This window comes from Pollachius pollachius (assembly GCF_949987615.1).
Source record: "Pollachius pollachius genome assembly, chromosome: 3".
Classification (NCBI taxonomy): domain Eukaryota; kingdom Metazoa; phylum Chordata; class Actinopteri; order Gadiformes; family Gadidae; genus Pollachius; species Pollachius pollachius.
In genome coordinates, this window is record NC_136936.1 from 5,554,362 (window position 1) to 5,577,991 (window position 23,630).

At 45.8% G+C, this 23,630-nt stretch overlaps 4 protein-coding genes across 4 annotated transcripts in view; 2 read left to right on the forward strand and 2 right to left on the reverse strand.

Annotated features, from left to right (window-relative positions):
- The first annotated feature begins 2,835 nt into the window (after positions 1–2,835).
- LOC307072121 (ras-related protein Rab-34-like) lies at positions 2,836–6,786 on the forward strand. The gene is made up of 11 exons (XM_079731313.1): positions 2,836–2,974; positions 3,332–3,447; positions 3,552–3,643; positions 3,731–3,796; positions 4,000–4,101; positions 4,221–4,285; positions 4,618–4,669; positions 4,764–4,845; positions 5,500–5,590; positions 5,918–6,025; positions 6,123–6,786. Exons 2-11 carry the CDS (start codon positions 3,373–3,375, stop codon positions 6,188–6,190), a joined length of 801 nt encoding a protein of 266 aa, XP_079587439.1. The 5' UTR covers positions 2,836–2,974; positions 3,332–3,372; the 3' UTR covers positions 6,191–6,786.
- A 188-nt stretch (positions 6,787–6,974) lies between these two features.
- On the reverse strand, positions 6,975–9,015 carry LOC307072276 (adenine phosphoribosyltransferase). Its single transcript, XM_079731509.1, has 5 exons — positions 8,879–9,015; positions 8,562–8,655; positions 8,076–8,222; positions 7,548–7,643; positions 6,975–7,175 (listed from the first exon to the last, which is right to left on the reverse strand). The coding sequence occupies exons 1-5, from the start codon at positions 8,999–9,001 to the stop codon at positions 7,042–7,044; spliced, it is 594 nt and encodes a 197-aa protein (XP_079587635.1). The 5' UTR covers positions 9,002–9,015; the 3' UTR covers positions 6,975–7,041.
- A 2,306-nt stretch (positions 9,016–11,321) lies between these two features.
- On the forward strand, positions 11,322–15,489 carry proca1 (protein interacting with cyclin A1; the record flags this gene model as incomplete). The annotated part of the gene is made up of 4 exons (XM_079731508.1): positions 11,322–11,874; positions 11,988–12,120; positions 12,509–12,643; positions 13,460–15,489. 4 exons carry the CDS (start codon positions 11,322–11,324, stop codon positions 15,300–15,302), a joined length of 2,664 nt encoding a protein of 887 aa, XP_079587634.1. The 3' UTR covers positions 15,303–15,489.
- Positions 15,490–18,187: 2,698 nt separating this feature from the next.
- LOC307073044 (transcription elongation factor SPT6-like) overlaps positions 18,188–23,630 on the reverse strand; it is a 31,124-nt gene continuing 25,681 nt past the window's right edge. The window contains exons 35-37 of the mRNA XM_079732717.1: positions 23,478–23,630; positions 21,025–21,233; positions 18,188–19,278 (exon numbers count right to left, since the gene is read on the reverse strand). The exon at positions 23,478–23,630 is cut by the window's right edge and continues 35 nt beyond it. Of these exons, the coding sequence (XP_079588843.1) occupies positions 19,086–19,278; positions 21,025–21,233; positions 23,478–23,630 (555 nt within the window). The 3' untranslated portion in view covers positions 18,188–19,085. The remainder of the gene's footprint in view (positions 19,279–21,024; positions 21,234–23,477) is intronic.

Here is a 23,630-nt window from a genome sequence, read left to right on the forward strand (position 1 = left end):
AGGGGGTTTGTTTTTTTTTAGGGGGGGGGGGGTTTAGAGTTTACCGTTTGTGACACCTAACCAACATGGCGCCCACAAATACTTGGGAGGAGGGGGAGGGTTACTCTGGCTAGGACAACAGCTAACTGGAAACCAAGTAGGGGGGTGGGGGTGGGGGGGGGGGGGGGGGGCTGCCATCTTGTGCCTTCTCTCTGTATGAGGCCCACTGTGGCTGAGGAGGTTACGATACAGAGACACTATTTCACCGCTATAGCCTCGAAAGGGGCCTACGGGGGTCCCTGCCTGGTGACAGACACACGGCCATTTGCTGATCAAATTCAAATTTTAAACAGAACATGGACATTAATTGTAGCGCCAGCTGCAATCTTAATCGTCCAAATTGAAATAGTCAAGAAGGCGTGGGTAAAGGCACGAAAGAGTACAATCAGTGTTTTGATATTTCGAAACGAATCTGAACCAAGAACGTGGATTAGTTGAAAAGGTGAATTGTGGAATGAAGCATTCACCATTATACTCAACTATGACACTAATGTCGCTGGTTACGTGTAGAGAAAAGGAATGGAGCCTCATGAGAGGAAAACTTTGTTTAAATTTTACAAGGCGAGGGATACTTTGTTCATGATTTAAAAGCTCTGACATATTAAAGTGTTTCTTCAAAACGACCTTGTTATATAAATATAAACCAGTGATTTCATTTTAAAATCTATTCTAATACTTTGAATGTATTTAAATGCATAAACAGTTAACCGGTAGCCAATTAATTGATGTGTGTCAATATGAAATTGCTGAAAATAAGCAAAACATCTGTTGTTTTTCATGCAAGTGCTAACGATGACCATGTTAATTAATTTCCTGAAGTCATCGAAGAGAACACTATTTTGGTTGACTAAATACTAAATAAATAGCTTTTTTCATTATATGTATGTTTTTTTCAGTCTACGCAATTGGATTGTGGGGTGGTTAATGTATTCAGTTTGAACGTCATCTACCATTTAAAAGTGTAAAAAATAAACAGGAATAAAATTAGATTAGGATAAATGAGGAGCATGGATGTGTTGGGTCAGAAGTTGTGGGTGGTCCATATGGTCATATTCCCAGGGCCGAGCACAGGAAATTTGGGGGTCGGGGGAACCCAACAACCCACACATGCTCTTCTCACTCCAAAGTTGACACATCCAAACAAGGTCCCCCTCAGTACAGTCTGCGTGTAAATGGCTCTAGATTCATAATGCTGACCTGGGGAACAGTGTTTAACCAGCTTGTTTAATAATCGAGAAGATATGAACAGGTTACCTACTCTGAAATGCTATAACAGATGTTTTAACGGTGCCGGAACTTCTAGCAGACATTGTGTGTTCGGCATGAACTAACTACTGAAGTGTTCGCAATGCGTTAATTGAATTATCAAACATTATACATTTATATGTTTGTGAATTTTCATCACTTCGTACTTCCTAAACAGAAATATTTCGAATAGCTTTTTAGATGGCAGAATAACTTCTGTCTTTATGGACAGGAGAGTGAAGATAGACAGGAACAATGTGGGAATGACCTGTAGGCGTATTGTCTACAGCAGTGGTTCTCAAACTTTTTATACCGTGTACCTCCACAGAAAATATTTGTCTCCCCAAGTACCACCATTATGACACGTTATAAAATATAACAACATACAGTAACGTAGGCCTGCAGCCCTATTCAGCTACGCAAATCTCATGCAGAAGGCACATTTATTCTTAAAAATAATATTATTTATTGTTAGCTGTTGTCAGCTGTACAAAGTGGTAGTACTAGAACATAGACACGGAAACACATACACATACAGTACACATACAGCAAGTGAGAATATGATCTCATGGTAAATGTATTTCCGTTCGTACTGGTATTTTGATAGTATTGTTTTTAATCTAACATTTCTTTCTAATTCCTATGCGTACCACTTGATTCCGCGTTGCGTACCACCCGTGGTACGCGTACCACAGTGTGGGAACCACTGGTCTACAGCTTCAGCCAATTTGACTTATTTCCTCATTGAAAGGCTAAACAATCAATGACATACCAAAACAAAAACCAAGAAGCATTTAGGTGAAATAAAATGAGGTACTGCAAACCACTGCTACTTGAATCAACCATCAAACCAAACATGCTGTCATAACGCATAACAACATGACTATTATTTTAAAAGTATTATAATAGCTTATTCTTATTGCATCTTCTCTTTACCCCAGAATTCATTGTAAGCCTATGCATATTTGGCCTTGGAAGTTCAACTTTGAATTAATTCAAAGTTTAACTTAAAAGCCAAATATTTTCTCAAAATGTAATCAGAGAATTTAAGATTACAAGTTCAAAGAAATAGAACAAAACGTAAATATATTTATTTTCGCCAGCAGGGGACCAAGAAAACGGCTGCTCATCTCCAAGTGCTCCTCAAAATTCCAGTAGGAAAATTAGCCCAGGGGCGAACTACGCTGAGAGAGTATCCGGCATTTTTGTGTTATCCCGACCTACCGCAACGCAAATTTCCGGTCTCTTCCTATGTCTTGTGTACGCCAGGCAACAGTCCCCATGAGCGATAATATTACAGTCAAGAATAACAATAAAAACCACGACGACGACAGACAGATTAAATATGGACTTCGTTACAAAAAGTTGACAAAGCAATAACCAAAGCCTGTAACGGAACGGATATCCCTCTATAGAAAGTCCCGCCCTCTCTCTCGCCTCTCATTGTTAATCCCATGGTCCTGAATGTCCCGCCCTCCCTTTCTAGAAAAACACCCGTTTGAAGCATCCCTTTCCCGGCATTCCGTCCTGAGACGAGAACGGGGGAACTGGGTCAGCGGTAAATTTCCTCTATCATTCCCTGTGTGTATGTGGATTGATCGTCTGTATGTGGATTGATCGTCTCCACATTTGTGGGATTATTACAAACACTAGGAGACTCATACGGACGCCCCGTTTCCACCAGCCTACTGTACGTAGACCCTACCATTTTGTAGTGATTTGTGGAGGAACATCTTCCTCAACTTTATCTGAACTGATCGTTTGGGAGACTCGTAATCAGTCGGTAATTGTTACGTTGACCTTGTATGTATAATTTGTCACCATTGCGATCACTTAAAGGTTTTATGTAGGCATAACCTTTCGTCAATACTGCACTTTTCGGGGCTTTGTTGGACAATGGGATTAACGGCAACAAGTAGACCCACTCGTGGTGGCATATCATTCACTGTTCATCGTGGCATGAATTCGTCTAACCATACGACGAATTCGTTACAATTAGCTACACATATGTCTACGATCTCTTTCTCTCTCTGTGTCTCTCTTCCAGGAGACTATATGACCTGTTTATGAGATCTACTCGGATGCCTCATGTCTTACCGGGTCTCCTCCATGAGCGTTCTTCCTCCCGTCCGAAAGGACCGGATCATCGCTGAGCTACCCAAGGTACGCCATTATTATTATATTACGTGCATGCTGCACGGGTTTACGAACCCATACTCTGACACGTCCACAGCACGGCTACAAAGAAGGCTGTTTTTCTCGTCTAGTGTTACAGTAAAGAAGCTGCTCTGCATACCAAGGATGAGTTCACCAAGAAAGTGAGGACGGCCTGTCAGGAGCAACGCACCGGGACTGTGGGGTGACTACTAATTAAACCACGTTTTTTGGGGGAGGCCGTTGGAGTTGGTTTCAGGTGATGCTTACCTTCTCTCTCCGCTGTGACTAGGTTTAAGATCTCCAAGGTGATTGTGGTTGGTGATCTGGCAGTGGGAAAAACCTGTCTTATTAACAGGTAAACAGAATTTAAGGTTTGACTCGAAATACTTGATGCATTTTTCATTTTACTGCTGCCACATACAGTAACAGTGGTTTTATTTGTTGCAATGGACACGCCTAGCTATTACCAATATTTCTTTCAGTATGTTTCGATGGCTTGAGAGTGAGAATGGCATAACAACAGTTTGACTTGACTGACACTCATCTTCTATCATTCAGATTCTGCAAGGATGCCTTCGACAAGAACTACAAGGCCACCATTGGCGTTGACTTTGAGATGGAGCGATTTGAGGTGCTGGGGGTGCCATTCAGTCTGCAGTTGTGAGTCTAATGCAGTGCTTACCTACAGTAACGTAGCATTAATAAACGTATTGTGTGTGTGTGCGTGCGTGCATGCGTAGGGGTATGGGCTGTAACGTTGGCTGTGTATTTGCTTCCAGGTGGGACACTGCAGGACAGGAGAGGTTTAAGTGCATTGCTTCCACGTACTACAGAGGGGCGCAAAGTAAGACCAAAAGTTTAAAGTCTGTTGGTTTCACGAAAAAACGTAATGACAAGTCTATGTCTATGTTGAATGAAGAGACGCCATCTTTTTCGTTTGGACTTTGAGAAAGGTCCGACGAATTCAATCAGTGTTACTTTCTCTACTACTAAAAATCTTTATGTGTGTGTATGTGATGATAAATGAGCAATGCTTGGCAGTGATATCATTTGTCCTAACTGACGTACAAACCTGTTTGATGATGAATGCATTGGTATTGTCCCCCTAATTATTTCAGGTGTCATTGTTTTCTCAATGCAGATAATAATGTGCTGAATCATTTTTTTTTCCCTCAGCGGTGATTATTGTTTTCGATGTAAATGACGTGGCCAGCTTGAGCCACGCAAAGTAAGTATAATATTGAATATGATTATATCATTTGGAATATATATATTTCTAATAAAATTGTGTTTAAAATTTTACTTTTACTCCTTCATCACAGGCAGTGGCTTGTTGATGCCATGAAAGAAAACGATCCCACAAACATTCAGATTTTCCTGGTCGGAACCAAGAAAGATCTAAGTGTACGTATGCCCTGTGTACATAGAAAGACCTAGAAGATGTACTCCTGTAATGGTGTGTTGTGGAGAGGCCAGACAGCCTCGTCTCATTCCTGTGGTGAATGAGTGAAGGTCAATGAGGACTAGTTGGTCTGACGCCAGAAGCACAAGCTAGTAGTTTTTTTTAACACAACCTCAGGAATGTGTTTATTGTTGTTTTTGGATCTCCTTTTTTTTGGACATTAATTTGTGATAGCAAATACATTTGACCCCGAACAAATGATGATATAACAGATTATTAATTACATAAGGTGTGAAAGTACCTGCAACCGCAGTTTCTCAAATGAGTGACTTATTCTGAAATAATTCAGTAGAGTCAGAAGATCAAAACAAGTCTCGCAGTCACAGAATCATTATAGCAATGGCTACCTTAGACGCATTAATTCCCTGCATGGGGCTCAGAGTGATCTCATTATGTCAATACGGAGCAGCGGTTAGATATTTTGGCTTTTCTCAAGTGTCCTCACTAAAAATTCAAAAAGCATAATTTTTATTATTTTAACATTTACCTTAACCGTGCGTGAAAACTGATAACTCTTTACATATGATTTTTCTTAATTTAATGAAATACTACATGATCCTATCTGTCCTCACTCGGGTGTGTTTGTGTCTCTCTAGTCTCCTGCGCAGTACGCTCTGATTGAGAAGGATGCCATTAAAGTATCCCAGGAGATAAAGGCAGAGTACTGGGCCCTCTCCTCACTGACTGGTAAGGGAATATATCACAGAGCAAAGTCAGGAAAATAATAATGATTCACATGAACGACTTCTGGTAGACACATTTTCCATGTAGGGACAGGGCTATATTGAAGTTCAGGCTTGAGATTCATCTGGGGGGGGATGTTTGATTGATGTTACCTGGTAACCCAAAATAGTCTCAGCTTACTCATGCAATAACATGCATCTTACCCATAGAGGGCAGTCTGAGTCCATATTAACATCTCACCTCACTGTTTATCTTAAAATCTGTTGTTTTAGGTTCCTTTTAATAATAATGATTGAACATACCTTAAATGTGTGTTTTTTCTAATGATAGGGGAAAACGTGAAGGAGTTTTTCTTCCGTGTGGCTACTTTGGCTTTTGAGGCGAACCTCATCGCTGAGCTGGAGAAAAGCGGGACGAGGCAAATCGGCGATATCGTCAGTGAGTGTTGACCCAGTACGCAAGCAATATCGCTCTCCGCCTCGACAGAGAGGTGTTTGGCACATGTGCTTCATACGACCCTGTGTATTTGTTTCAGAAATCAACAGCAATTCAAACAATCTCTACGCAGCGTCCAAGAAGAAACAGCCAAATTGTTGTCAGTAAGCCTGGAAGCACGACTGTAAACTAAAGGAACTAAAGGGGAGACTTTTTGGCCAGCACTTCATGGGATGTTTAGAAGTGGACCAGGAGAAAGGAATACCACAGTGTTTTTTAATAGACTTGGGATATGTTTTCCAATAATTGGAAGTGGATATATGTGGTCGGTAATTTCCACTTGACAAACTAGTCTACTATTATTCCGCTATTTCGGTACGACCAAAGTGCAATATTAAAAACATCTAGATGTAGTAAATTAACATGTGTTCTGTTTTATATAATCAGTTATGCAATCAATTGTCAGTGTAATTTGGATATTTGCTACGTCTAATATCTTTCCGTCAACACGTTTGGTTGTTGTCAAAAATATATATAATGCCTCAGTACAGGCCTATTGGAGGTTCGTATCAGTGGGCATATACTTTGAATCCGTTTGCTGTAAATTCATCAGTTTAATTTTGTATTGAATGGTGTGTGGCCAGTGGAATATTTGCAATAATTAAACCAATTTCTTATCTTTTATAGATTTTCTCACTTGCTTATTAAAATATATAGTTGCATTCAAATTATATTCTCAGTGGAGTAACAATAGCTGCAAACACCTAGATGGGCCTTAGAATATATTTCTAAATATGTGTACTTTTTGTACGTCTTCCATTGCAATAAAAAAAATTGATATTATGGAAAAATCCCAAACCGCTTTTTCATATTGTTTAATCAACATAGTTTGTTTTACATGAGTACAATGAACATATCTTACAAATATTTAACAAATTCTGCCCGTCTTAAATCGACGTAAAAATGATCTCTGTCTTTTTCTTCCTAATATGTGAGAGTAGTTGGCGTTCTTTCAACTCCTAACTATTGAACAACTCAAGGTGTTGGCGATCAATTTGTTCTTGGAGTTCCTCTGGGATGCAATGGGCGTGTTTGTAATGTTTCTTTATCCATTTTCCTCCTTCTGTGTTCTCAATTGCGATTGCAGCCACACCTGTAATGACCATGGTCTTGATTTAAAGGTTATCATAATGGTTATGTCCTATCTAGCCGATGGGTTTTGAGATCGTCGCGTTCCACACGGTATGTTTACCTGCATGCAACAAATACTAACACGTGTTCACACGTGATTGGTCATTACTAATACTAACTCACACTTGATTGGTCAATAGAAACCCACACTTGATTGGTCAATATTACTCGACTACAAACCCAGCCAGGGAAACCAGAACGCTTCCGATACCCAAATCGTGTTCCGTTTCCTACACATTCAGAACTAATATGCAGATATCTGTTTATTGAGATGATGTTCGGTTTAGTCTTGTTTCAGTAAGGTAAATTATAGAAGAAATAAAAACAAACTGACCTACAACGATGGCTCCCAGCTGCTCCACTAGTTGAATGGCCGCCTTCATCGTGCCTCCGGTCTCTATCCACTGGTCCACTAATAACACTCTGAGACCTGGGGGAGAGGTGAATGTCGTACAGCTGTAGACATAGCCTACAACTCGTAACCTCATAAACCATTTTATAAACAGAAACGTTGTCGGATGTTTTAGTCAACACTTGGGGGCAGTGTCCTATTTAGGATAATGGTTGATATGTCCTTTCATTCCAGTGGGCCTCTTTCGCCTTTCCCTTGTCGCCATAGTTTGGTTGATAGTGCCTTGGGGCCTCGGGTAGCTTGGGAACCAGACGAGGCGGTGAGGTCATGTTTGCGAATTGGTGATGTCAGGTTAGGCCTCCGTCTTCTTTTTTTCCCACGCATGGGAAAAGAAAAAAGAAGAACAAAGCCCAAACATGTACTGAATCTAAGGACACATTTCCCAGAAGAAGAAAGAACCCTTCTCTTTTGGAAAGAGGTGGGATAGATCAGGGTGAAAAGAATATTAACCTGGCTTGAGCACATCAAGGCGTACTTCCATGTTTTTTTCCCGGCATGAGTAGTCAGTGTATTGCTGACTCTGGGTTGCTATGCAGAGGTGGCCGGCCTTACGGATGGCCAGGAACCCCTTCCCCAGAGTGGTGGCCACAGAGGCCCCTGAAAACCAGCACAATTAGAAATTCGTTGCCATTTTAACTTTAAAAATTATCAAAATAAAATTATCAAAATAAATCTCAAAGATACTGATATTGGTTTCATAACACATATCACTATGACTTTGGATAAGTTCAACCCATTCACAGGGTCTTTTTCTGCCATGCACTCGCCCTGCATGCCTTATTTCAGCAGTGGGTTGAATGACTGACTATTTTTAGCACAACCCCTTACATAGGTTAGCACGCACAGCTAAAGCAGTGTCTGCAAGTTGTAATCGAAACAGAGCATGTGGACGGTTGCTATTTCGATATATTCAATTAAAAAACATCAGTGTTTTACCAAGAATAAATCCCATTGCATCTATGCCAGCTACCAGGTCCACGCTGTCATTCTGGAAGGGGCTGAGAAGGTCTTTCACACAGTCTGTTAGAGCCTGGACAAACCAACACACCGGTGAATCGAGATTGTGTGAACCAGTGGAACAGTTTTACTCATGCATGAGATTATACTTATTGTGGGACAATTATATTACATGAATGAGATACAATTTCGATTATACCATAAAATGTGCCTTTTTTGCTATCCAAACACTTGGAAGACAACAAGCAGGGAACCGACAGTGAATCAATCTGCGATGATGTCCTAGTGACCGTTACCTGGGAGTTGCAGTAGAGTCTGGAAGGGTCAAGCCAGGCAAACGTTGGTCCTTTGGTGTTGGGGGCCATTAGAGACAGATACCAACCTTTCTGTCTGTCTGTCGGAACAGCCAGTACATCCATCCTCAAGCAGTAGTGTGCACAGACACAGCGCGCAAGGCTTGTGGTCACAGACGAGCATATCGGGTTCCAGTGTTGTGCCAACTGTATTTCCCTCAGACACCATAGGTCAGAAAGGCAGCTAAGTGTAGATAATAGGGCTATATGTAAAATAAGTATTGGTTTTCTTTGATAATGAGTGAAAAATATTCAATGGTGTTTTGACAAGAGTTGGACCAATACTCTTTTTTTTTTTACTCAGGGACAGCATAATTTGTGGGGATTGTAAATTCACATTTCTGATAGGTTGAAATTGGTGCCTGATGATGTCACAGCACAGCGGCCAACACAAATGTGAGCCAATCAGAAACTGTTGTATTTTGATTAGTCCTCGTTATTATGATGACTCTCAGGACGAAGAGTGGTCTGAAGAAATATAGGATTTTTTTTTTGTTAAGTTATCATTTTTGGCAAATTAACTATTAACATTACAATTAAGAGAATCAAAGTGTTTTGTTAAGACTAGGTTCTTTTTTTCATGTGTTTCTTGTCCACTACTTGTGGGAAAAGTCTTAGAGAGGGATAACCAAAGCTGCTCGAGTAAAAGTATGCCGACCTATGCACAGTACACTCCCAGGGACCTCTGGAATGTATCGGATGTTTCGTCTGGTGATTCGACATCATGGCGTCTGTTGATTTGATTTGACATCATCGCATCTGGTGATTTGACATCATCACTGCCCGCCTTGAAACAATCCGCTTAGCCCACTGAGTAGCCTGGGCTTGATCTCTACACCAATCCCCATAAACCCTGCCATGTGACGAAGCACTTAAATACAATTAAAGCTTTTGAAGTTTTCTTGGATAGCGTTGCTGTAAAACATATAACATGTCACTTTTTTTTAACATAAGGGCTATATTCTTTGTGCATTTTTCAATGTTTAAACAAAGATATTCGAATACAAAAGTTGAATAAACATGAATCCTGCGATAAGCTGTGGTTGGGCTGGTTTGTCTCTGAAAAGCTGATTCATGTTTTCTTTGCAAGAGGGGACAAGAGCCTGCTGCAAGGCATGGTATGAACAAGTGGTTCCAATAGGACCTCGGTCCAGGTTCCTTCAGGGCACGACAGCGCAGGGACCTCATGTGGGACTTACACATAACCTGGATGGGTTGTTAATTTAAATGGTAGGCCTACTATTTAGGATTTGCTTTATTGTGATTCGTAATATGAAATGTTCCTGCTCATTATCGGATTTCCACTGTTTTGTGGAGCCTCGGGCATTTCCCCTTACAATGACATGAAAAATATTGTAAATGGAAGCAATAGAAAAAAAGAAGGGAAGATGTTACCACTAAAAGCAAGGAACAACTTTTTAATGTGAAAACGTATTAAACTTATGAGTAAACGTATAAGAATACAATGAAGAAGATATTTAAGGTGCTGTTTTCAAGAATATTAAAAGAATAGAATACAAACATTATTTAGCTGAAGACCAGTTTTTTCTTAACTTTCTTCCTAAATGCAATCTAAAGGGGGGAAAGGTTTATTTTCTTCAGATAACCTCCCATGTGATCCTCTCTTTTTTTCTTCTCATATGGGTTAGTATTATCATACTCTTGCCCTTCAACTTTCAGTAGGCCTTAACTTCTCGTTGGGTCCGTGCTGTGCCCTTTAACCCCAACAAGGTGACCGAACAGGATCCTCTATGTTCGAACCACTGCCCTGAACCACGTGCTCCCACCCCGTCTGCAGATGCGGTGGGAGCACCCGCCACGCACGACATGCACCGACAAGTTCTCTCCTGTGCACAATAATTTTCGTTCCTATATTACGATTTATGTCGGTGCCAAAAAGCAATCCCCATGCGACAATCCCCATGCGACGAGGATGGGGATCACCCCATCCTCGTTACCATGACATGTGTGCGTGTCAGCAAAGTAAATGTGGATTCCATGATGAAAAGAACTAGTCAGAGGGGAGGTAACTCAAGGCCATTCCTCCACAAAGAGGGTTGCCGATGGATAACGTTCACCCCCCTCCTCGTGCGTAATGTTAACACCATGCGTTCCGCTGAGACGTTCAAGTCAGTGCAATAAAAACTGCTGTTCGAGCATATAAATGTGACCAACGACATGGAAATTAATAAGTGCTTTGAGCGCTTTGAGCTTGCAGCGGCCAAAACCCGAAGCTTAAACCGCAGGACTCCTCCCAGCATTGTTATCCCGGGTATTAATAATCACCCCATTACCACGCTGCCTTAAAAGCGGCTGGTCGCTCGATCCGCCGGAAAGTCGAGGAGCTGTCTGCAGAGCGCGTGGTGCTGAAGGACCACCCGCCGCGATGTTGTGGGTCTTCTTCGTCTTCCTGTCGTACCAGGACAGGAACGTGGTCAAGGGAAAACTCCTGAACGACGCCCACGGCGCGGAGAACGAGAGCAAAGACGCCTGGTTCACGGTGAACCGCACTCTTTGTGCAAAAATGTCGATGCTGGCCGGTGGGATGGAGGCTTTGTACCAAGTTTCAGACGGGCGTCGGTCGGTGCGCTCCGTCGTGGACACACGCGGGGACCTCGTTGACTGTTCCGTAATCGTGGACAGGTTGCAGGTGAGGTCGTTCCTTCACCTGTGCAGACTGGGTCTGACGCAACAGGACTTCCACAGTGAACGCTTGAGCGCACAAAATAACCGTTTTGTGCGCATGGAAGAAGCCTTGGCCACTTGCCGACAGTTCACGCAGAAGTCCGAGCCCCGCGTGGAGCCGAGGGCGCACAAGGCGCCGACACAGCCGTGGCCGAGCGGTGACGCGCCAAAGAAGAGATCAAAGAGAGGCTTCACGTACCCGGGCACGCTGTGGTGTGGAGCTGGCAACATGGCCGATCACGATGACCATTTGGGTAGGTTGTGTGTGTATGGTTCCACACTGCTGATCGGTCAGTTTACAAATGTTCATGCTACCTCGATAGGAAGAGCAAGGTGATTGATATTGATTGTGTTCCTGTCATCGTAGGGGATTTCCCCGAGACCGACAGCTGTTGCCGCACACACGACCACTGCCCTCACGTCATCCACGCCTTCTCCTCTAAGTACGGCTACACGAACTTGAAGTGGTACTCCATTTGTCACTGCGACTGTGATATTGCGTGAGTAAATGGTTATTCTTTTTTTTCTCACGTTGAAGACATTTTAAGCGTTGATCAATATCAACATATGTCAGTTGGTCTGCCTTAAACTGGCATTCTGCTGAATCAAGCCATACTAGTAATATAGAAAAACCTGAGTAATTCTCCTTGTAAGTGTTTTCCTTATTTGCTACTTTTCATCCATAATTGGATTCCATTACTTTATTACGACATAACCTTTAATAATTTGAACACATTTCTGTGTAACCAGATATATAGTAACTGACCTGGAACTATATTCCAGTGTGTGTATTATTCATTCAGTATGTGTATTATTCATTAGAATCGACCTTGCTAACAAAACAGCATGTCTGTGGCGTGTCTGTGGCGTGTCTGTGGCGTGTTGCAGGATGAAGCAATGTCTGGCCGAGGTCAACGACACCGTGTCCCGGGTGGTGGGCCAGGCCTTCTTCAACGTCATTGGGGCACCCTGCTTTGAGTTTGTTTACAAGGACCACTGTGTGGAGCGCCACTGGTACGGTGTGTAAGTAAACACAGACGTTCTCCCTTGTACTCATGTTGCCCCCCGACCCCCCTCTGTGAGCTCTTAGGGGTCAACGTCTCACTCTCCGTTTACGTCTCACTCTCTGTTTACGCCTCACTCTCTGTTTAACTCGCACTCGCCGTCTACATCTCACTCCCCTTTACGTCTCACTCTCCGTTGACGTCTCACAATGTTAACGTCTCACTCTACATTTACGTCTCATTATCTTTGTTACGTCTCACTCTATGTTTAAGTCTCACTCTGTTTACGTCTCACTCACTGATTACGTCTCACTCTCTGTTTAACTCGCACTCGCCGTCTACATCTCACTCCCCTTTACGTCTCACTCTCCGTTGACGTCTCACAATGTTAACGTCTCACTCTCTGTTAACGTCTCACTCTACATTTACGTCTCATTATCTTTGTTACGTCTCACTCTATATTTAAGTCTCACTCTGTTTACGTCTCACTCACTGATTACGTCTCACTCTCTGTTTAACTAGCACTCGCCGTCTACATCTCACTCCCCTTTACGTCTCACTCTCCGTTGACGTCTCACAATGTTAACGTCTCACTCTCTGTTAATGTCTCACTCTACATTTACGTCTCATTATCTTTGTTACGTCTCACTCTATGTTTAAGTCTCACTCTCTGTTTACGTCTCACTCTATTCATTACGGCTCACTCTCCGTTTACGTCTCACTCTCTTTTTAATATCCCGCTCTCTGTTTACATCTCACTCTCTGTTTAACGTCTCACTCTCTGTTTAACGTCTCACTCTCCGTTTACGTCTCACTCTCTGTTTCCCGCCCCCAGATGCAAACGGTACGAGAGGCTCCCGGTCGCCGTGCCTCAGCCGGCTGTCCCGTACATCTTCGGCGGGATCCCGGTCATCGACGTTCTGACCGCACCTCCTCCCCCTGCTAAGACGGACGCCGCTAGAGTCAACGAGCAGGCAGCGAGGCCGGAGGGTGGCACCACGTCGGAACCCCCGTCATTGGTTACCATGGTGACGGCGGCTGAGGACTTCATTAAGGTCCTGGCCACCGTGTCCACGTCTCAGGGCACCCCCAACAACGCCACCAAAGGGGTGGCGCCCCGCACGGAGGAGAAGAAGACGAAGAAGGAGAAGACGAACAAGGGGAAGAAGACGAAGAAGGAGGCGAAGAATAAGCAGAAGAATAGTGGGAAGAGGAAGAAGCCACAGAACCAGGGTAAAAATAAAGGGAAGGGGAGAGGGAGGAAGTTGAAGTCACACAAGGGAACTGGAGTGGAAGACGTTCTCATAGCTTCCAGTAGCAAGGCGGGTGTTGGCGACCACTTCCTCATTGAACTCAAGGCGGGCCGTTCGGGGCACGGTGACAAGAACACATTTGTTGAGGGGGGATTCGATCTGGCCGGGCACCGAATGGGGGCGTCCAATGAGGTGATGAAAGACGAGCCGGCGTTGGAGAAAGATGCTGCCGAGGTGACCTCACCGTCGTCACCCAAAGAACGGGGGACCCAACCGTCTGACCTGGCCACGGTGAGCACAGGTTCAGCTCGTCTAGCAGCGTCCACGAACACCACCGCTGCAACACTGCGCAGGACTAAAGCCTTGAGGTCAAGGAAGGGGGAGAGGAGGAGGGGGAAGAAAACTCCCCAAAGTGAGAGTTATTGTCCTCCAGATAATGTACTAAATATGACTCTGAAGGAGGACTCTCCTCTGAGCTCCACCACCCACTTAGCGGGCACATCGGGCCCTTGCATTGTTGGCGTGAACCCACCCGCCCAGACAGGACTACAAAGGCCTAAGGGTCGCTTTGAATCGGGGTCTTTCTTGACCACTTCCAGAACCCATGTCATAATGACCGAGGAGGAATCGGTGGGAAGAAGACGGAAAAGGAAAAGGAAACTGGCCTCTGCTGTCCCCATTGTTTCAGTTGTCCATAAAGTTCCCACAGAGGAGAGTGGGAAAGAGATGGACAGCATTGGCGCACCCACAATCATCACCGACATACCTCAGACAAAAAGGCCAGAGCTGGAAGTTTCACACAGGCCGGAGATGTATGGCACAAAATCCACTGCCTGCGTAACCCCAGCTCTTAGTCGAGGCGTTGTTAAGGCAAAAGGTCAAAGGTTAAAGGGCATGGATCGACAAAGGCGGAGGGGGACGGCGGTGCCGTCACCATTCAAAGGAAACCCACTACTGGAGCAACCATTGGAACCCGTGGCTCCTACCAGTATGAGTGTTTTATTGGGTACCACTACAGTAGTTACCAGGCCGTGCCAACAAAGGCAGCATTCGTGTGGAAGAGGACCTCAGCATGTGAAGACCGGCATCTCGTTGCCTGTCACTGCCGCAACACAAAGACCGACAGGAAGAAAGGAGGAAAGAACAAGGAAGAAGACATTGCTCTGTGTTCTCTGTGGTAGAGGTGCCAGTCACACACCCAGCGAAGCTACACACGGACCAGGGACATCGACCGGAATCCACGTCTCAACCGTGGCTCCCAATGCCGATGAGCAGGAAGAGAGCCTTCAGATATCTAAGGACCGTTTCTTTGCCACCACGGGAGCACCGGTTATGAGTGCTATGCAGCTGTCTATTCAAAGAGCTCAGAGGCAGTTTGACTTCAAGAAGAGAAGAAAAGAGTTGCTCTTCTTGCGGCAACAATAAGCCATCTTGCAGAGGCACAGAGTGACGGGTGAATAGATGTCTTAGCTAGCCCACGTAGTCCACGACTATGGAACTGATTGCCTTCACATTGAATGAAATGCAACATAATCATGTTAAGAATAAATCTTCTCTTGTTCAACATTTGAGCCACTATCGACCGGGAATCATGCCTTTTTTGATTTTTAACTCATTTTGTAAAACAGTTTCATTCATGTTGATAAAAAAAGAAACGATCACAAAGTGTTGAATCTTTCATGCCATGGAACATTACAAAGAAATCCATATCTCTAATTGCAAACTGAAAATCCTTTCAGTTGCATGCCCCCTAATAAGCTGCATGGAACGAGGAGTGATTTGAAACATACCTAAACAGAACCTATTGGCCAGCTTAAGAACCGAGCCTGCTTAGCCTTCCAAAAGAACCACCTTTCTGTCCCACTGTATCCAGAGCAGCTGAGGAAGGGAAGCATTCCAAGTGTATTTACTGTGCTCTTTTGTTTGTAGGGGAATGAGAACTTTGTCCCCCCCACCCCCCACCCCTACACCAGTCATTGTGACCCCCGGTCGAGTAGGAGAGGGGGTTGAGCGGGTCACATTCTCCACAAAGGATTAGGTGTAACTATGTGCCCTACTCTCACGGCTCCATAAGAGTGCTCTAACGGGCCCGCGTGGTGGCAGAAATCCCAGGTCAGCTGACTCCCACATGCCAACGCAAGAGGAACGGACCCGGGCGAGGTCGGTGACAAGGAGGGATGCCTTACCCTTAGTTTCACTACGACGACGACGCCGACTGCTACTACAACCACCACCACTACTACTACTACCGCCATTACTACTACTACTACAACCACCACTACTACTACTACTACTACCGCCACTATACTGCTACTACTACAACCACCACTAGTACTACTATACTCAGTGGTCGAGTTGTAAAAAAAGCCAGGGGGGATGGTGGTTTTAGGGACAGATCATTTGTGCTGATGACAGCGCATATGGTGGGAGACCAACGTGTGATAATAATAATAATAATAATAATAATAATAATAATTATTATTATTATTATTATATCATTATATATTTTATCCCCAAAAACGCAGCTGATCGGACGCATCACACGATTCGGAGGTATGCATCACATTTAAGGATTTTAAAAACGGATCATTTTTCTATTTTTTTCATAAATGCATTCGGCAGAGAAGGGAGACTAGCGTTGCTCCCGGGTTGGAATGAAAGGGAGAAAAGGGGACAGAGTTGCCTGCGGAAGCGATGTCTGAGATGCAGTGACAGCTTCACGCTACCAGTGTCTGTCTCGTACGGTGTGGAATGAGAGCTTGTGTAGGCACTATTGCAGAAGTACTCAGGCGCGCCGCAAGCGTGCCTGCGTGCTTGCGCAATAGCATACTGCCCGAGAATGCAGTATTGCTGTCAAATCTGTCCCTGGGAAAAGTAACGTTGCGCCGAATTGAAAAAGGAAACCGCTATAATTAAATAGCAGTAATATTTCCACATTAATTGATCAAATAACAGGGGATGGGAAGGGGGGATGGCTGTTTCAGAAGGGGGATGATTTTGATAATTTTAATTCCAAAGGGGGATGCCATCCCCCCTCATCCCCCCTCAACTCGAGTGCTGACTATACTACTACTGTTACTACAACCACCACCACTACTACTACTACGGCCATTACTACTACGACAACCACCACCACCACTACTACTACAACCACCACTACTTTTACTATTTTACCGCTATCATCCCCACCACGGCTACTACTACCTCCACAACCACCATTATTACTAAAACTACTACTGCTACTACCTCTGCCATTACTATTCCTACAACCACAACCAATATCCCCACCACTATTACAACTGTTTATTCGTCAAGCAGTGTAGATGTGCTTCTACTTCCAAGTGTAGCTGCATATGCATGCAGATACATCTCAAGGAACAGGGAGAGATAAGGGCCTTTCACTGCAGGGAGGCCTAAATGAAGACTGTAGGTATTGGCGGTTTGAACCCAGACCCTTCGGCCTGGGAGTCCGACCCACTAATCCCTGGACTATCCCCCAGTGCGGCACCAAAGGCCCATCGTGTTGGACCACCCCATGGGAACATAGGTGCATTGAGGACTGCTGAACGGCGGGGGGTTGTGATCCCATGTTTCTTGGAGGACACCCCAGCTCCCCTAAACCCTAGGGCTGTGTGCCTTGGAAGACACCCAGCCCAGGGTTTAGGGGAGCTGGCAGAGGTGGGGCAGAGAGCTGGACAAGTTTGAAACGCCAAAGGAGGAGAAAGGTTTGTCGCCTTCATTCAAATATTTGTATTCATCTGCACTATTTATCCTTTTCAGTGCCGCCTGCATTTGTGCGTCCATTTTTGACGTTTTATTCACAGATGGAATTGATATATTGAAATAACGATGGATGGATCGTGCTGTGAGGAGAGTAGCTTGATTTTTAATACATTCATAGTTCAAAATAATTTGGAGTCTGGAATTCAATGGGTTCTGGAGAAGCTTTTAAATGTGCAGCACATAAAAGCCACTGCTAAATGGATTATTGCAAATGAAATCTTGAGCAAAGGAAGGTTGGGGATACAGTGAAAGTGCAGAAAATAAATATAAAATGACTACACGCATGCAGTTTTAAGGTAAGGCTTTAGCTATTATAGCAAGGATGGGATTAGAAAGCATTGAACTGATGCAATTAACACAATTACTTAATCATCAAGGAATGTATTACAATTCAAATAAACCCGGAAGACATGGATTCCTTTTAAACAAGACATTGCTTTAATTACTTGACAGATGTATACTGAGAGGGAAACATGGATACTGTGGTTAGAACACCTTCAGCTTACATTGGTTTGTTGCTTGAGAAATGGGAAATAACACTGGTTTTAATAACAGCCTACATTAAGTCGTAGAACGTGACGTAAACTTGCTTGTTTTAGTTATGTAAGCATGGGTAAGAAGCACTAATGACTCTACAGTGCCTTCTGTGTACACATACACACACGCCCACACACACACGCACACCCACACACACACACTCACACACACACACACCCCTTTTATTGCAGCACACAGTAAAACAGTTTGGCCTTCAGCTTTTTCCCGAAGAAGCTTGACATTTATAAGGTTCACACGAAACTCATGATAAACATAAATAAACCAAAATATTTGTTAACCTGTTTTATTGCATGCATTATGGTGACTGAAGTGTAAAGTGGGACACAAACAAAGCATGCAAGATCTAATGGCTCTGCTTGGCAAACAAAACACTGGCAAACAACACACAAACTTCATCCTCATGTCATCTCTTAACACTTCCTTATAGGGGACATACTATACCACCAATGTGATTAGCCTTAGAGCAGTCTACCAGCCTACCCAGTGGACTGAAGTAAACGTTGTCCGTCTATATTAGCACAGGATACAACTGGTGGTATAATATGTCTCCATTGAAAGATTCTAAAAAGGTCCTATCGCCGGTCCGAAAACATAATTTAGTGCCAACAATTATTCAAGATTGTTGTTTTGTGTCTTGCCGTACAGACATAACAGTGTTTTACGTGCACGCACATTTCCGTGCGTCGACAGTCAAAACTCGTTCTTCTCCATTAGCTGCACTCGACTCGCTGGGCGTGGCCATCAACCACGCCAGACGTACACCTCACATCGGCGTGACTCGTTAAAAACAACAGGAGTGCGTGTGGCCTTGTGACGACCATCAGTGGAGAGAAACCAAACCAAACCAAAGAAAGGAGGGGGGTGTGTCTACCGATCGGTCTCGTCCAGAAGGGGCGTGGCGTCTCCCGTGACGGACATGGGCGTGCTCTCGATCATGGGGCTGGGCGAGGGCCGCGGGGTCATCCGGCTGCTCGGACGCGCCTTCTTGCGCTCCGCCTCCTTCTCCTGCAGCCACTGCTCCGCCATCTTGCCCCAGTCCACCGCTGTGTGGGAGGTAGACCTGGAGAGAGAGGGAGGGGAGGGGAGGGGGGGTGAGAGGGAGGGGAGGGGGGGAGAGAGAGAGGGGCGAGAGGGAGGGGAGGGGGGGAGACAGAGAGGAGGGGGGGGAGAGAGAGGGGCGAGAGGAAGGGGAGGGGGGGAGAGAGAGAGGGGCGAGAGGGAGGGGAGGGGGGGAGAGAGAGAGGGGCGAGAGGGAGGGGAGGGGGGAGAGAGAGGGGGGAGAGGGAGGGGAGGGGAGAGAGAGAGGGGGGAGAGGGAGGGGAGGGGGGGAGAGAGAGAGGGAGTGAGGGAGGGGAGGGGGGAGAGAGAGAGGCGGGGAGAGAGAGGGGACAGAGAGGGAGGGGAGGAAGAGAGAGAGGGGCGAGAGGGAGGGGAGGGGGGAGACAGAGAGGAGGGGAAAGAGAGGGGCGAGAGGGAGGGGAGGGGGGGAGAGAGGGGGGCGAGCGGGAGGGGAGGGGGGAGAGAGAGGGGGGCGAGAGGGAGGAGAGGGGGGAGAGAGAGAGGGGCGAGAGGGAGGGGAGGGGGGGAGAGAGAGAGGGGCGAGAGGGAGGGGAGGGGGGAGAGAGGGGGGCGAGAGGGAGGGGAGGGGGGAGAGAGAGAGGGGGGAGAGGGAGGGGAGGGGGGAGTGAGAGGGGGGGAGAGGGAGGGGAGGGGGGGAGAGAGAGAGGGAGTGAGGGAGGAGAGGGGGGAGAGAGAGAGGGGCGAGAGGGAGGGGAGGGGGGGAGAGAGAGAGGGGCGAGAGGGAGGGGAGGGGGGAGAGAGAGAGGGGGGAGAGGGAGGGGAGGGGGGAGAGAGAGAGGGGGGAGAGGGAGGGTAGGGGGGAGAGGGAGGTGAGGGGGGGAGAGAGAGGGAGTGAGGGAGGGGAGGGGGGAGAGAGAGAGGGGCGAGAGGGAGGGGGGGAGAGAGAGAGGGGCGAGAGGGAGGGGAGGGGGGGAGAGAGAGAGGGGGGAGAGGGAGGGGAGGGGGGAGTGAGAGGGGGGCGAGAGGGAGGGGAGGGGGGGAGAGAGAGAGGGAGTGAGGGAGGAGAGGGGGGAGAGAGAGGGGAGGGGGAGAGAGAAAGGGGGGAGAGGGAGGGGAGGGGGGAGAGGTAGAGGGGGTGAGGGAGGGGAGGGGGGAGAGAGAGAGGGGCGAGAGGGAGGGGAGGGGGGGAGTGAGAGGGGGGCGAGAGGGAGGGGGGGAGAGAGAAAGGGGGGAGAGGGAGGGGAGGGGGGGAGAGGGAGGGGGGGAGACAGAGAGGAGGGGGGAGAGCGAGAGGGAGTGAGGGAGGGGAGGGGGGGAGAGAGGGAGAATTTCTTGTTACTTTAAAGTCATTGCTAATTTCCCGTTATTATTTTAATTTTTAAATAACTTTCAATAACTCAAGTTGTAACTTGAGTTTTCACTAGCTCCCCCGAGCGAGCTTAGGGTTAGGCGCTGTCCTATAATGTGGACCTCTGAAGCCCTTGGAGTCTGGTACTCTAACCAGGCTCAACTTTCAATGCAAGGTGCTAGGGACAGAGGTGCTTGGCGGCATTAGGGCTGGGGTACTTCCCACTAGTGATACTAGCGTCCCCATTGAACGCGATGAAAAGCCCGTGCTCAGCCATTTTCAGCCATGCGATGCATCACACGTTCTTTTTAATCTATTAGCCACACATATACAGATATGAAACAATAATCCTTCCATACATTCCATTATTTTCAAACCAACACTGAACCTCAACGTGCACGGCGTTGAACAGGACCTTTGATGGGCGCGTGGACTCACTTTGACTGCGACTGGGGCGTCCGGTGGCGGGAGGAGGAGGAGGTGGAGGAGGGCGTGGAGCAGGACGGCCGCCCCCCGTGGGACGACTGGGGCGTGCTGCTGGGGTACTGCGGCGTGCCGGCGCCCTGCAGCTGGCTGGGCGTGGCGTACGAGTAGCTGGGGGTCATCAGGGGCGTCGTGATTGGCTGCTGGGCCGGGGTGGCGAAGATCTGGAGGAACGCAGGACTCGGTGAATACATAAGCGTAAACATAAAAACACCAGGCTAAATGAATACAACGCGTTGGGCGAATATCTGGAAATACATCAGACTCAATGACTACAAAGCTTTGGGCGAAGATCTAGAAGAGAGTAGACTCAGTGAATACGAAGTGTTGGGCGAATGTCTAGAAGAACGCAAGACTAAAGGAATACAAAGTGTTGGGCGAATGTCTAGAAGAACGCAAGACTAAATGAATACAAAGTGTTGGGCGAATGTCTAGAAGAACGCAAGACTAAATGAATACAAAGTGTTGGGCGAATGTCTAGAAGAACGCAAGACTAAATGAATACAAAGTGTTGGGCGAATGTCTAGAAGAACGCAAGACTAAATGAATACAAAGTGTTGGGCGAATGTCTAGAAGAACGCAAGACTAAAGGAATACAAAGTGTTGGGCGAATGTCTAGAAGAACGCAAGACTAAAGGAATACAAAGTGTTGGGCGAATGTCTAGAAGAACGCAAGACTAAATGAATACAAAGTGTTGGGCGAATGTCTAGAAGAACGCAAGACTAAATGAATACAAAGTGTTGGGCGAATGTCTAGAAGAACGCAAGACTAAAGGAATACAAAGTGTTGGGCGAATGTCTAGAAGAACGCAAGACTAAAGGAATACAAAGTGTTGGGCGAATGTCTAGAAGAACGCAAGACTAAAGGAATACAAAGTGTTGGGCGAATGTCTAGAAGAACGCAAGACTAAAGGAATACAAAGTGTTGGGCGAATGTCTAGAAGAACGCAAGACTAAAGAAATACAAAGTGTTGGGCGACTGGTTGGACTCTGGGGCTGGGCGAGGCTGCACGCCTGATGCACACTGAGCAATCGATGCGTACAGGTTAAACTAGCCGTCACCACACACACTAAAGGGAGAGATCTCCTGCATGGAGCACCGGGTCAGACATCATTGTCTCCAAACCTCTACAACCAACCGGCTTTCGACAGCACAGCCTTTGTCTGGAGGAGACCAATCAAAGCTCTCGTAGAAACCGACTTTGTCACACACATCAAACAAAGAAAAGAACTAAAACGACAAACACAACTGTAACCCAGGTTACTAGGCCTTTATTAGAAGTCCAGTTTACCAGTTAATTGATAAATAAATTAATAAATTAATATTCCTTATGTGGCAGATAAATGAATAAATAGGGTTTGATTTAAAATAATCTTCCATAAAATGAATAAATAGGATTTATGAATTAAATCTTAAATATGTTAATAAATAGATTAATATAGACAAGTTCATTTATATCTGTTAAAGAGTATTTTGTTTATTTCAAGTGTGGCGAATGTGCCTTTCTCAAAATGTACCAAGATTTGGGTGACATGAGGAGTTCACGTAAGGCAACATAGCTTAGCCAATCAGACGCCGTCAATGTGTACGTGCAGTTCCTCTCTCTCTCTGCCGGACCGTTGTCGAGGTGGCGGCATGCAAACTTTTTGCAAAAGAATATAATTATTTGTTTGAGACCCAGATATATTATATATATGTTGTTACATATATATGTTGAGTTATTATCGACAGCACAGAGAGCTAAGTTGCCGTGGGTTGATTGGCGGACCTTGTGTTGTGACGGAAGCGAAGGAGAACCGGAACCTGGACTGATCTGAGCGGTGTATTCTACCTTGTACCCGGAGTGTATGTGTATGTGATGTTTGAGCCTCTGGCTGGGTCTTTTGCTTTGGTTGGATTGACACCTGGTTGACATCTGCATGAAGATTCTTCTTCCGCTGGGATTTCTCCCATCTCTGTAGAGGTAGTGGGGAACCTCAGTGGGAGTGGCGAGCTGCCCTAACCAAAGACTTTTTTTATTTTGATACAAAGATTTTCAGATTTTCCCATATGCTGGATGTATTGAGAAACTGTGGTTGATATCTCATGTTTTTGTTTGTGTTTTTGTTTTGTTTCTTTAAATCCACACAATATACCATATTTAAAACCTTACTTGTTGATTGTGTGAGTCCTTTCACTCTGTCACTCAATGCACATCGCAATACCCCTTTCTCCTATAGCGATCTAGACTCTTCTGATTTTTCTGGCCCACAAGTTAATGCACTGATAAGTATATAACTGTATCTCCCAGTCCTGCCATCGAAGGTTAGAGCTGACGATGGTTACACAACACACAAAAAAACGTCGGGCGGGCCGCGGTTGCCCCGGCAACACAGCGTGCGAGTGAATGGCGGCGGCGGTCTCGTACGTGGTAGGCACTGCTGCTGCCCCCCCCAGCCCCGCTGGTGCTGCCGCCCCCGCTGTAGGCGTACTGGCTGGAGCCCCACTGCGCCGGGGTGGCGTTGGGGTTCTGGCCCTGGCCCGTCACCGCGGCGATGGCGTTGAACATCTGGGAGGTCAT